Genomic DNA, 13,122 nt, shown 5'->3' on the forward strand with positions numbered 1-13,122 from the left:
GATTGCTATCTATGCCATAATAAATTATGCACATAAAGACTTTAACACCAAGCGGATTCCTGTATTGGCTGTTGCTTCAGAGTGACTGAGGAAATTTAAATGTGCTGGCCAGATTTAAAAAATAAAACATGTTCTCATATTTCTAAATTTTTAGGAAATGTTTTGGTACATCATAACATGTGGTTATGATGACCATCCGACAAGCTAATTCAGCAAAAATAGTGCTTAAAATGTCACTATAATCCAACCTATTTAAAATTAAACAGAAAATGAGGCGAAAAACTTTAACAAGGCTCACTTTTTAAGAAAAAAAAACCACCCCTTACACCAGGGTACCTACTGGCCTGAAGCCAAAGTCACATAACTGCCCAATGCAAACTGATTGATTTATACCTGTTCTGCTATTTATGCTATGAATCTGTATTCATCCATTTCTGAATAATGTGTATTGCATATGAAAAATAATTTGAGGAAGGATTAAATAATTAAGCTGGCCCATGTAAATTTAAACGTATGATTTTATAGATGGCATTTTCATGACTAAATAGATAGGATCTTGTATATACACGTTTAAATTTGGTCCTTTTTATATACATGTATGGCAGAGATATTTTATTCATCCTCTGTGTGGCTACTGTACAGTAGTATATACACTCACCGGCCGTTTTATTAGGTACACCTTACTAGAACCAGAACAGCCTAAATCCTTAATGTCATAGATTCAACAAGGGACTGGAAATATTCCTCAGAGATTTTGGCCCATATTGACAAGATAGCATCACGCAGTTGCTGCAGATTTGTCGGCTGCACATCCATGATGCGAATTTGCCTTTCCACCACCAAATGTGCTCTGTTGGATTGAGCTCTGGTGACTGTGGAGGCCATTTGAGTACAGTGAACTCATTGTGATGTTCAAGAAGCCAGTCTGAGATGATTCAAGCTTTATTATATGACGTGTTATCCTGCTAGAAGTAGCCATCAGATGATGGGTACACTGTGGTCATAAAGGGATGGACATGGTCAGCAACAATGCTCAGGTCGGCTGTGGCATTAACAAGATGCTCAACTGGTACTAATGGGCCCAAGAAAATATGCTAAGTGTGCTAAGAAAATATCCCCCACACCATTACACCACCACCACCAGCAGCCTGAAGCATTGATACAGGGCAGGATGGACCCATGCTTCCATGTTGTTGATGCCAATTTCTGACCCTACCATCAGAATATTGCAGCTAAAATCGAGACTCAGACCAGACAACAATTTTTCCAATCTTCCCGAGAGATGGTTGTGCTTGAAAATCCCAGTAGATCAACAGTTTCTAAAATACTCTGACCAGCCTGTCTAGCACCAACAACCATGCCACGTTCAAAATCACTTAAATCACCTTTCTTCCCCATTCTGATGGTCGTTTTAAACAGCAACAGATCGTCTTGACCATGTCTACGTGCCTTAATGCATTGAGTTGCTGCCATGTGATTGGCTGATTAGAAACTCGAGTCAAAAAGCAGTTGGACAGGTGTACCTAATAAAATGGCCAGTGAGTGTATATATTTGTGTTATATGTATTTACCTGCAAAGGTTCTCTAAACAATTCACTTATCATACAGGTTCAGACAAAATATGGGTTTTCCAGATGGCAGACATTCATGAAGAACAAGGGAGACGTTATTAATTTATATTTTAGCACGTAACGTTAGCAACACTTTCCCTCATCCCGGATGTGACGTTTTTAACATACACAAAGGGTTGAGCGGGATAGCAGTTGATTTCGCGCCACTCTCACTAACAAAAATGGAAAATATTGGTATCTTATTCTTTAAAAAGGTTTAAACATATATTACTTACTCAAGTGATTTAGTACGAAAGCTGTCAGGACCAACAGACAATTTGAACAGAGCTGTGTTGTGTTTTTTCCGGAAATAAACGCGGTTATGGTCACATGATGTGCCATTTTTATTGCCAGGCTCAGATATAAGAAAGTAATGTTGATCTGGGGAACTAAAATACATACAGACGTATTGTCACAAAAACTGTACATGACCATGACAGAACGAAGAGTATTTCGATGACAACTATTGCAAAATGCTTTCGGTTAAACAATTTAAAGCTTGAATTGTGAAATACAAAAATATTAGGACCGTATTAATTGTCAGATTCATTTTTAAATCCCTTTTACTGGCTGTTAGAACTGCTGATCTGTCGTCTCGTGGGTTTGTTTACAAGAGCACGTTGTTTCTCGTGAACAGCGATGATTGGTCAGACTGAATCTAAACCCCGCCCACGAGGAGCTGTCAAACGAGGTAGCGAATACCTCGAGTCAAAAAACGCTTTATAATTCCCATAATAGCTATAGTTAATACACAAAACTACTGTCATATGGTGCATTAGGTCCTCGAGCCCCGGATTCGTTTAACCGGGAAAGCAGGAAAGCGCGTTTTTTACATATTTAAACCAAAGGTCGACGCGGCAGAGCTTAAGTATGCAAACCTCGAACATTAATACAAGTTTCTCAAAAACGAGCTATGTATTCTTCTTTTAGTTCATGTAGACTTTTAAAAGCAACACACAGCAAGCTGTCTGGTCGTTTGTTGCTGCTCAAACACGACGGTATATATGTTTTTTTGGGTTGTTTTTAAAAGCAGAAAAGAGCGCGACGCATGCGCACTAGCCGCGAGCCGCTGGACTATATAATGCTTGGCGCCATTCATTTCATTCATTCGCACTGGACACTGCGGTAAGAACACACTGTTTACTCTTCTTTTTCTTATAATATTTCTAATTTTAACTTTACTACATCGAAATCATGTTACAATCATGCTGTAACAGGGAACCGTGCAGCTGTTTATGGTGCCTTTTGCTGGAAACGGAAGTTTATGCATTTCAACCGGCACATATCCTAGAAAAGACAGTATTTTCCCACGAGACTATGTTAAAAGCAGCTGTTTTTTAGTTTGCTGGAATATCGAAAGAGAAGCAGAAACACATTTTAAGGCCCTTCGTTGTACTTATAGCCAAAAACTTGAACGTAATGTCGTCGGAGGGGGGATGTTGCTGAAAGTTAGCCAGCTTTGCTAGGCGCCAGATTGGATCCTTGTATGTACGTGGACTTGTATGTCGCAGAAATGAAGAAAATATCAGCATTATGAAAACTTGTTGGGATTTTCTACACGCTGAGGAATCACTAAAGCAGTATTTTTTGGTCAAAGTGGTGTTGAATGAGCTTTTAATCGATCTTTGATGGCTTTTGTGGGGGCAGCTGTAGTCTCCCGCTTCATGTAAATTGGCGCGGACTGTCCTTTTATAAACCAACAAAACAGGATCATGTATTTCTGGTTTCAGTAAAAACATTAGGGGAGAATATTGCTACGCATGTTGACAATGCATTTTGTCTTAATGCCTTTAGATTTTAACAGTTTAATTTCAATTTCGAATGAATTACAGAAGTGGTATTTCTAGTCATGTTTGTACAATTACATAACGCCCTTTGACACATAAATGTTTATTATTAAGCCTTTTTATTGCAAATATTGCTTTTAAATGCTATGTATTTTATTTTGAAGGGTGTACGACATGTAATAACGCCATTATTGATCGTTTATTCAGAAGAAATGTTCGTTAATTACGTTGTAACGTTGTATGTTTTTGGTTTACAGGACAAAAGCTCATCATTTGATTAGAAAATGTCAAGACGCAGGTAAGAACTAATATCAATATTTATTGAATGTTTAACGATAATCATAATAATAGTACTTATTACTCAATATTACCTTTGTTTCAATAGTACCCGCAACACATTACAAGAAAGAAATGAAAATGCACCACAACAAAAATCGCAGAGGAAAAGAAAAGGCGAGGTGAGAGATGGATTTTATTTTAATGTTACATGTTACAAGTAAAATGTAATGTGTTATACATTTCCAGTGTAAGTACATATTAAAATTTACCCTTATTGTCTGCAGTGCAATAGAAGAGTCCCATCAGCAGCTAAGAAACAGCATTATGAAATTCAGGTGAGCTCATTTATATGTTCTTTAATATAATATGACATATTTAATTACATTATTGTGGTATTATACTAAGGTACGGAGTGCTTTTAATAATATAAACGTTATTAGCTTGTAACTAGCAGCCTGTTTATCATCCAATAGTTCAGTCATGCGCAGTAATTGTGTGTCACTGGGTTAATCAGCGCGCCATGACGTCATGGCTGGAACCTCCCGCGTTTGTGTCCTTTATTCACCAGCCCGCGAAAAATATATAATCCTTCAATAAACCGACTAGGAAACTAACTCGTTTAGCACGCTTGTGATTTATAGTTTTTCCTTAACATTCCGTTTTTAAACTACTAAGGAAAAAAGTTGAAATGTAAAATGTTTGATAGCTAAGCTAAAGGATATTCCTGTGCAGTATACTTCTAGTATAGTGTCATGCTATGTAACGTTATGTTTATAAACATTATTGGTGGCGATCCTCCGTTTTTATAATGATATTTATTGTGAATGTATTTTGTACTGTTACATATTTTTGTGAAAGCAGTGACGCATTTTGCTTGAGAATATTTGGATTAAAAGCAAGTTCATATTAACAGTATGTTTGAAGTAGAAATATTTTCTATCATTTAAATGCACTAACTAACCTTTTAATTAATTTAATTTGTCATTGATTAATAATTTTCCTTTGTAGTACTACTTTGGAATTATAATATATCAGCTTTCCACAAAAGCACTTTTTTTTCAATACTGATAATCGAATGTTTCTTGGGCATATTAATGATTTCTGAAGGATCACTTGACACTGAAATCTGGAGTAATAGTCACTGAAATGTTTTGTTTAAAAACAAAATATTCTCATAGAAAACAATCATTCTAAATCAAAAAGACATTTTATAAATTACTATTTGTAAGAAATTCAATGTTTCCAAATCGTTTTACTGATAATGCAGTACTTCCCACAGGTTAGAAATGTACTTGTGGTAGCTAGATTGAAAGATGGCTTTTCCCCACCAGGTTGCTTTATTGGAATGACAATTTGTACAGTATTGCCAAAAGGTTAGATATGTATAAACTAGGCTTTGTAGTGCATTAACATAATCAAATTAATAAAATATACAGCAAACGGGAAATAAATGATAGAAAAGGATTAAAAACAGACAAAATCTCTAAAATAATATATTAATTATAAGTACATTATTTAAACAATTAGTTGTTTAACCATTTCTAATAGTGTACAAATATTATATGGCAGTTTAGATTGTTTCATTTCGTTTCTTCCGAGTATAAAGTAAAGAGTGAATTATTTAATGTTTCTCTCTCTTTCACGGCTGTGAGAGTCGAGGTCTTAAATGTAAAAAAAATAATAATAAATAAATTAGGCCTTAAAAAGTCTTAAATTGACTGAAAAATTGTCATGTAGGTCTAAAATCATTTTAAACTGGTCTTAATTATTCTTTGTTTATGTAAAGCTTCCCAATTGATTTAACACATTCAATCACCAACAAATACATCTGAATATAATAAGCTGAATAAACAGTCTGATGTGCATACATTTAGTTTATAAAGACTTTGTTGTTACTTTATGCTTAATAGTCATGTTGTAAAAAATAAATGCATTAAAGTAGGGTCTGCTTGTTTTGAGACATTTAAAATATGGAACTAAGAAATAACTAATTAGCATTATAGGCAACACAGATTCGATAGGGCAAGTACATTCTTTTCCCTTAATACACCATTTTAAACAATCTTTAGCGTTTAGCCCTATAGAAGCCTGAAATTTCATTCTTCATGGTCTTAAAAAGTCCTAAATTTGACTTTGTGAAACCAGCAGAAACCCTGTGTGTGTGCGCTGTCAGCTGCAAAGCCAAGCGAAAGTAGGTTTAAAAAAAAAAGGTAATGAAAAAACGCACACAACTAATCGTGGGTGGATGTAAAAAAAAAAAAAAGTGTAAAAGGATCATAATAATAGTAGAAATATATTAATATACCTGGGTGGTCGCCAAAGTAAAGTCTTTGTGTGGGAAGCACTGTAATGTATATAAATAATTTACACAAAGTTAATTAAAAAGTAAAAGCTCTATCCTGAGTTGTTTTAATTTGCTCATACCTCATGCTTTTCTGTCATTTTGGTTTGGTTAAGGTCTATTTTTAAAATCATAATGATGACGGTGTACGTTTTGTTTTCTAGAACCGGTGTTTTGAAGGTGATGTTAGTGCCAGTGTCTTAATCGAGACTCCACAGAAGGAAGTTCAACAGGAGACCAGTAATCTCTCTGGATTCAAGCGCTTTAGATTTAAGAACCTCTTTGTGAAACCCTCTCCACTGCCATGCCTTAGGTATGACCAGATAACAGTGTCATGTCAATTGAAAAGTAAAAGTAAATATTAATGATAGAATATAGCAGGGCTCGAAATTGCGACAATTTTGGTCGCATATGCACCCGAAATTTTATCTATGCGACCTTGAAATATATTTGGGAGCATTTCTGCGAGTGTTTAAAATAGTGTGCGACCAATTTTTACTGCAAAATGTTCAGCACATGCGCGGATTCGGGAGACATTCACGCAGAATGCATCTCTAAGCTTTTTGTCTGCACTTGAAACGCAACGCTCGGGAATGGTTTAAAACAGTTGTCATGTCAACTTGCTGCAGTAAACAAATTCAAGTCTGTAATGCTTGCCCCGCCTTCGCGCTCTTCTTATTAGCCCACCACTGCTCTAGCACTGAACGCGAATGATTGGATAATATCAGCTGTCAATCACTCAGTGCCTTTTGACTTCGGATGACAGAGAGCTACTACCGCGAAAAATTGTAAAGCGCTGAAGATGAGAATGAAGATAACATAACTTGACAGATTTTGTTTTAGAAACCATGGCATCTACAGTTGCAAATAATGACACATCTTACTAGTTATACCGTTAACACGTTAATATTCAAGCAGTGCGTGCAGGGCCGGTGAGCGCTCAGTGTATGCTTTGGTCACTCAGTTATGTTATAAAAATGTATTTTCTTGTGATAACGAGATTTTGTTGAGACATATTTTCCTCACGCTTGCATATAACGTTATATATGATTTATTTATTTTTTGCTTGTTAGTTTGATTAGTGTTGATTTCAAATACAATCAATATGTTTGTATAAAACTTGTAGTAACGGTGCTCATAATTGGTGGGTGCGACTAAATTTTGGCTGATGCGCCTAAATTTTTAAAAGTTAGGAGCACCGGTGCTACCAAGCAAAAAGGTTAATTTCGAGCCCTGTATAACAAACACAAAGTACAAATAATACACAATGAAACCGCCTACTTTGGCAACATGTATTATCCTTTTTGCTCCTTTCAGGAAACTACCAAAAAAGTCAAAAGAGTTTGGCTTGTTTTATCAACACTAAATCTTTCCTGAGTCATGTAATCTTTATTTGTTATCAACACTGAACTTGTGTTTGCCAGAAAACGTTTTGCTGAGTGTTTAATGTTTAATATAATGTATCTGTTGTTCTAATAGCTGGGCCAGTTCTGATGATGTGTGGATAAAGATGCTGAACAAGGAGCTTAAGTATGTACACGACAAGAGCTTCATCCAGCAACATCCAGCTCTGCAGCCCAAAATGAGGGCCATTCTGCTGGACTGGCTTATGGAGGTATGCGTTTGTTTCATAATGTTGTAGAAACCTTTAGCTATTGTAGACTTCTGGTTGTTTGAGTTTAATCTGATGTTAAATTCTTTCCATGCAGGTCAGTGAAGTTTACACACTCCACCGGGAGACATTTTACTTGGCTCAGGACATCTTTGATCGCTTCATGCTCACTCAGAAAGACATTGGCAAAGATCAACTGCAGCTCATCGGCATAACCTCACTCTTCATAGCCTCAAAGATAGAGGTACTTTAACATTGACCATTCATTTCATCTTTATTTCTGTAGCACTAAAACAATGTAGACTGTGGCAAAAGCAACTTAACAGATTAAGTTTTAGTCAATTAAAACGGCTTCAGTTCAGTTTTCACACTTGAAATTTAGTTCAGTTTAAAGTAAATGTCACAAAACACTGAAAAGCAACTCCACACGTCCCAAAACTACTAAATCTAACTTAAATCAGTTTAAGAGAAGTAAGTTTCTCTCTGAGGGCTATTTACACTTGCTGATAAGTGTCAAAGCACAATTTGTCCATTCAAACAGCCATAAAAGTTATTTTCTTGTTGTTATATAATGTACTGCAAGAGTACCAAAATGAGTTGTTCTTACTTTTTACAAGTTCATGCTTTTTGCAAACTATGAACAAAATTGCACATGCAACTATATCCTTTTATTTTCAGGCTTTCCAACTTGCTCATAAGTAGGGCCAGGCATGATCAGCAGACATTTTTTGCTATTTATGCTGAGAATTTTGTAAAAAAAAAAAATAATAATAATAATAATAATCTGCAGATTTATGTGGAATCATTTTAGTACAGTCGTTACTAAAAACTTTACATTTGAAATAAAAAACAATAAGTTTTTAATTCTGATTAAATGTTTATAATGCAAATCCAATTAGATCCACTTAATTGGTAAACAAAGCAAATTTCTCATATATATATATATATATATATATATATATATATATATATATATATATATATATATATATATATATATATATATATACACACACACACACATTATATATATATATATATATATATATATATATATGTATATATATGTGTGTGTGTGTATACACTAAAAGACAATGTTATTTTACAAACTGTATTGTAAATAAATCATATGAACATTTTCATATTATTATACATCAATAATATAAGTACAAATAATTAAACAGCAGGATAAATATAAATTTACACAAGTAAATACACAAACTCAATGATGGGCTAAAAGCCTGCAGATTTCTGCGTGCACAGACTCCGTGTGAACCTACTCATAAGCCACATAAAAATGGGTTTGTTCATTTTATAGTGACCCTAAATTGCATTTACACTAGAGTGTTTTTCCTTTGAAAGCATTTTAGGATTAAAACATTCATCCAGACTGACGTTTTAAAACACCATATATGACTAATAATGCTCACTTGACATGAACATTTGCTGGCATACATACTCACAGTGTACTGGTTGGAGCTTGGTGAATCAGGAAACATGCAGTGCATAAGACCAGTCTGAGAGCAACCGTGCACTCCAAAAGTTTGCATTTCAGACTGTCCACACTGAAACATAATATTAGCACTTGCAAAATTAAACAGGCTCTTTAACATTTTGTAAATGCTCTAGTTTTCCCAGGTTCAAGATATCAGAGTAGTTGGATATCAGGCATAACAATAAAAATATGTTTTAAAACAAATTTGCATTAGTGTAATGGCATCTGAGAGAAGAGAAAATAGTTTCTATAAAATCTCAGTACAAGTGATTACAAAGAGATGCATCTGGATGTTAATACTAAATAAATATGATATTGCGTCTCCACTCAACTTGTATTCAGATCATTGAAAATGAATAACAACAGGTAGAAACAGGGCCTAAGATTTAATACTGATGATATTGCCGTTCTTCTATAAACTGAAGCATAACAATTGTGTCTTTTATTAAATCTATCTGTTTAACAGGAGATTTATCCACCAAAGCTCCAGGAGTTTGCTTATGTGACAGACGGGGCCTGCAACGAGGAGGAGATTCTTGCTAAAGAGCTTGTTATGCTGAAGGCCTTAAACTGGGATCTCTGTCCTGAGACAGTCATCTCATGGTTAAAGCTCTATTCTCAGGTGGACTCTTTGAAGGACGAAGCTAATTTCCTTATTCCTCAGTTCTCGCAGGAAACCTACATCCAAATCACACAGGTAAGAGGCCAAATCAGCTCTGTAAAAGTAAACTAAGTTGCTTTGGTAGTTACTATGTGTCTTCTAATTCTTCAATCCTCTGTGCAGTTGTTGGATCTTTGCATTTTGGACATCAATTCTTTGGATTACCAGTATGGAGTCCTTGCTGCTGCTGCATTTTGTCACTTTACTTCATTTGAACTGGTCCATAAAGTATCAGGTGAGCTTGGGTGTATTTAAAGAATTGTTTTTAATCACTCAAGTGTGTGTTGCATCAGGCTTATGCTAAGTATTGTTTCTCATCAGGGCTCACATGGGACAGCCTATCAAACTGTGTGCGGTGGATGAACCCATTCATGCGGACTGTACGGGAATGGCCCAGACCAGAGCTGAAGGACTTCAAGAAGGTGAAGACGGATGATCGACACAACATACAGACTCATGTGGACTACCTGACCATGCTGGTGAGCTCTTTCCCACTGCCTCAATCAAGCTTCACAAAATACACAAAAGCTGCAGCTCATTTTCTGTCACATTGTTCTAATTTCATTCAGAAATAATGTCAAATCAAGTTAAACTGTCTTTTAATTTTCATCACTTAATTATCAATAACTATTATAATATATAACAGTTTAACAGTAATCAGAAAAAAAGAATATTTAAAAAAAAACTTCACTATTATAAAAGCCAAACCCAAACAAATGAAAGAAATCTAGCAACGTGTGAAAAATTCACTCTACAAAGAATACAAAGGTGCATTTCTTAGCTTTAATAACTTTATGTAACGTGCTTTGGAATATAAAGGGACTTTCACACTGATGGTGATGTGATAAAGCAAGGCGAATCACTCTCAAACTGCTTTCATGCTAAACAATTCTAAAATTCACGTCTGCAAAAAGGTCGTGCCAACCGCAGAGCACTTTTGGCAGTTTGCCCAAGATACACTCGTCTTATCTTCTGTGGTTTCTTTTCTTCCATTTGAATCTAATTTCTTTACATTTGCCTCTAACCTCATCCAATACCTAAATTTGGTACTTCTCCAGAAACACAAACTTAAATATCATGCTTATGACTTTAATTAATTATTAAACTTACCTCTCATACAAACTCCTTTTCACAGTGATTTCTTGACACAGAACTTTTTTGTTGTTGAAGGTTTAGTAGTCGCATGCTCTCTTTCCAGACACCAAAAGTAACAAACACTACTGGAACATTCTTCTTCAGCATATATACTGGTTTTCAGAACTGATTTCTGTAATGCAGTGCCACCAGGTCAGCTTTTGTGCAACTGCAGCAGCTTCAGGCATGTGATCTAAAGCTCAGATCTAAGTGGGCGGCCATTTCATGACAGGGAAAATTTGTGAAAACTGGTCTAAGGAAACAATCCTGATGCGAAGACATCTGCGCAATTTATCCACGCACTACAATTATATTTCAATAAAATATAATGTCCACCCAGCTGGTATTATCACAGAATAAATTACAACTGGCTTTATGTCTTTATGTTTTTTCTTCACTCTCCTATTGGTGAAGTTTTTTTCTCTCTCTCCGCTGTCGCCACTGGCTTGACTTGGTTCAGGATCTAAAAAGCTACTCATCGATGAATTTGCTCTTCAGTGTTTGGACTCTCAATAATGACTTCAAACCACACTGAACTGAGCTAAACTGAACTGAACTTAAACACTAAAAACTGAACTGCCCTGATCCAGTTACTATGACCATTTATGTCAAGCTGCTTTGACACAATCTACATTGTAAAAGCGCTATACAAATAAAGCTGAATTGAATTGAATGTCCAACTCAAGTATTAGAATGAGTGATTTGAGCCCAAACCACATACATCTGTGATGAAAACTCTCAGCTGAATGAGAATGAACTCAGAATCCAGTGTTCCAGAAATCATGTGTTAACTCTCCTGTTGTGTGTTTCAGAGTGAAGCCCATGATCGGCAGCAGGACAGTGTGGACCGCATGTCTCCAATGGCTGTAGCAGGAATACTGACCCCTCCTAAAAGCACTGAAAAGCCTGCTAACGCCTGACGAGATTGAGGAGAACATGCTGTAGCAAGACTAGCAATGGGAGATCTTCCAGACCAGCACATCCAGACACTTTCAGCTATGTGCGGTACGTTTGGAGGAAGTTTTGGAAATGAATCCAGGAGCTCTCAAACCTTCAGACATTGGGTGAAAATGAGGGAGAAACCCTAGTTTGGTTTCCCAGAGCAGTATTTAAAGCACTCGGAAAAAAGTGCCTTCCATCGAAGAGTGGAAACAAATCCATTTTTCTGAAGCTAGAAAAGAAACATTGATGTATGCCTGTTCTTGTTGCCAGATCAGGGTCTCTGCAAATGCTGCTGCTTCATGGATCTTGTGTTACCATTTATGTTGTGTACATATGATTTAATTTTATTGAGTGTGTGTGTGTGTGTGTTGTGGAGTGTATGTTCTGAATTTTAGCGTTAACGTGGTCCAATGCCAACCCGTGGTGCTAACGCTGCTTGTTAAACAAGGCGACCCTGTTCAGCGAGCAGAATCGGTTATCGGCTTATTTCCTTGAATCATCATTCCCATGTCTTAATTATCCTCCTGCAGTGGAAGACTTTCCTGTAAAACTTGACCCATCAGAAGCGAGTTTAACCAAACAGAGTTGAAATAAACTGTATTTATTTCATTTAGCTAGATTTGTGATATTTGAATTGCAATTTTGTTCCTCAATGCCAAAGGCATATTTAAGAATTTGAGGTGCTTGCTATTTATGAATGAAATGCCTTTTGTTTATAGCGCAGCTTGATTTTATTAGACTCGAGCCAGCCTTTTGTTTTCAACATTTTTGAATAAGAACAGTGTAAAAATGTACTATGAATTGTACAGAAGATGTATATGTGTAAAAAGTAACAATTTCAACACTCTGTAACGTGTCATTTCTAATGTGAAGTTATTAAAAAGTGAAAATACAGACATTTTGTTTTAGTTCCTGTGTTAAGACCAATGGAAGGGTCATTCATTCATTCATTTTTCCTTCAGCTTAGTCTCTATTTCAGTAGTCGTCACAGTGGAATGAACCACCAACTATTCTGCCATGTTTTACGCAGCCCTTTCAACCACAACCCAGTACTGGGAAACCCAAGGGGAGGGTGAATGTGTAAATTTGTTCACTTAATTCTTTGAATTAAAATATATGTACACTGATTGCTAGAGTCGTGTGAGGCCATTTCCCTTCAGCTCTTCTCTGTAATGTGAGGCTGACGGGGGAGGCGATGGTGCACCTTTTGGCAGAATTACAAGGGAAAGCCACTAAAAGCAACATCTACATTGCAAATGTC

The 13,122-nt window shown here is 36.0% G+C and overlaps 1 protein-coding gene across 1 annotated transcript; it reads left to right on the top strand.

Annotated features, from left to right (window-relative positions):
- Window positions 1-2,716: 2,716 nt before the first annotated feature.
- Window positions 2,717-12,755, top strand: ccne2 (cyclin E2). The gene is given in 11 exon segments (NM_001002075.1): window positions 2,717-2,735; window positions 3,655-3,695; window positions 3,783-3,855; window positions 3,961-4,011; window positions 6,182-6,330; window positions 7,497-7,632; window positions 7,727-7,873; window positions 9,591-9,821; window positions 9,909-10,020; window positions 10,107-10,264; window positions 11,732-12,755. Coding segments are annotated over 10 exon segments (1,179 nt in total). The 5' UTR covers window positions 2,717-2,735; window positions 3,655-3,681; the 3' UTR covers window positions 11,840-12,755.
- Window positions 12,756-13,122: the final 367 nt, after the last annotated feature.

The sequence above is a fragment of the Danio rerio genome, chromosome 16, assembly GCF_049306965.1.
Source record: "Danio rerio strain Tuebingen ecotype United States chromosome 16, GRCz12tu, whole genome shotgun sequence".
NCBI lineage: Eukaryota > Metazoa > Chordata > Actinopteri > Cypriniformes > Danionidae > Danio > Danio rerio.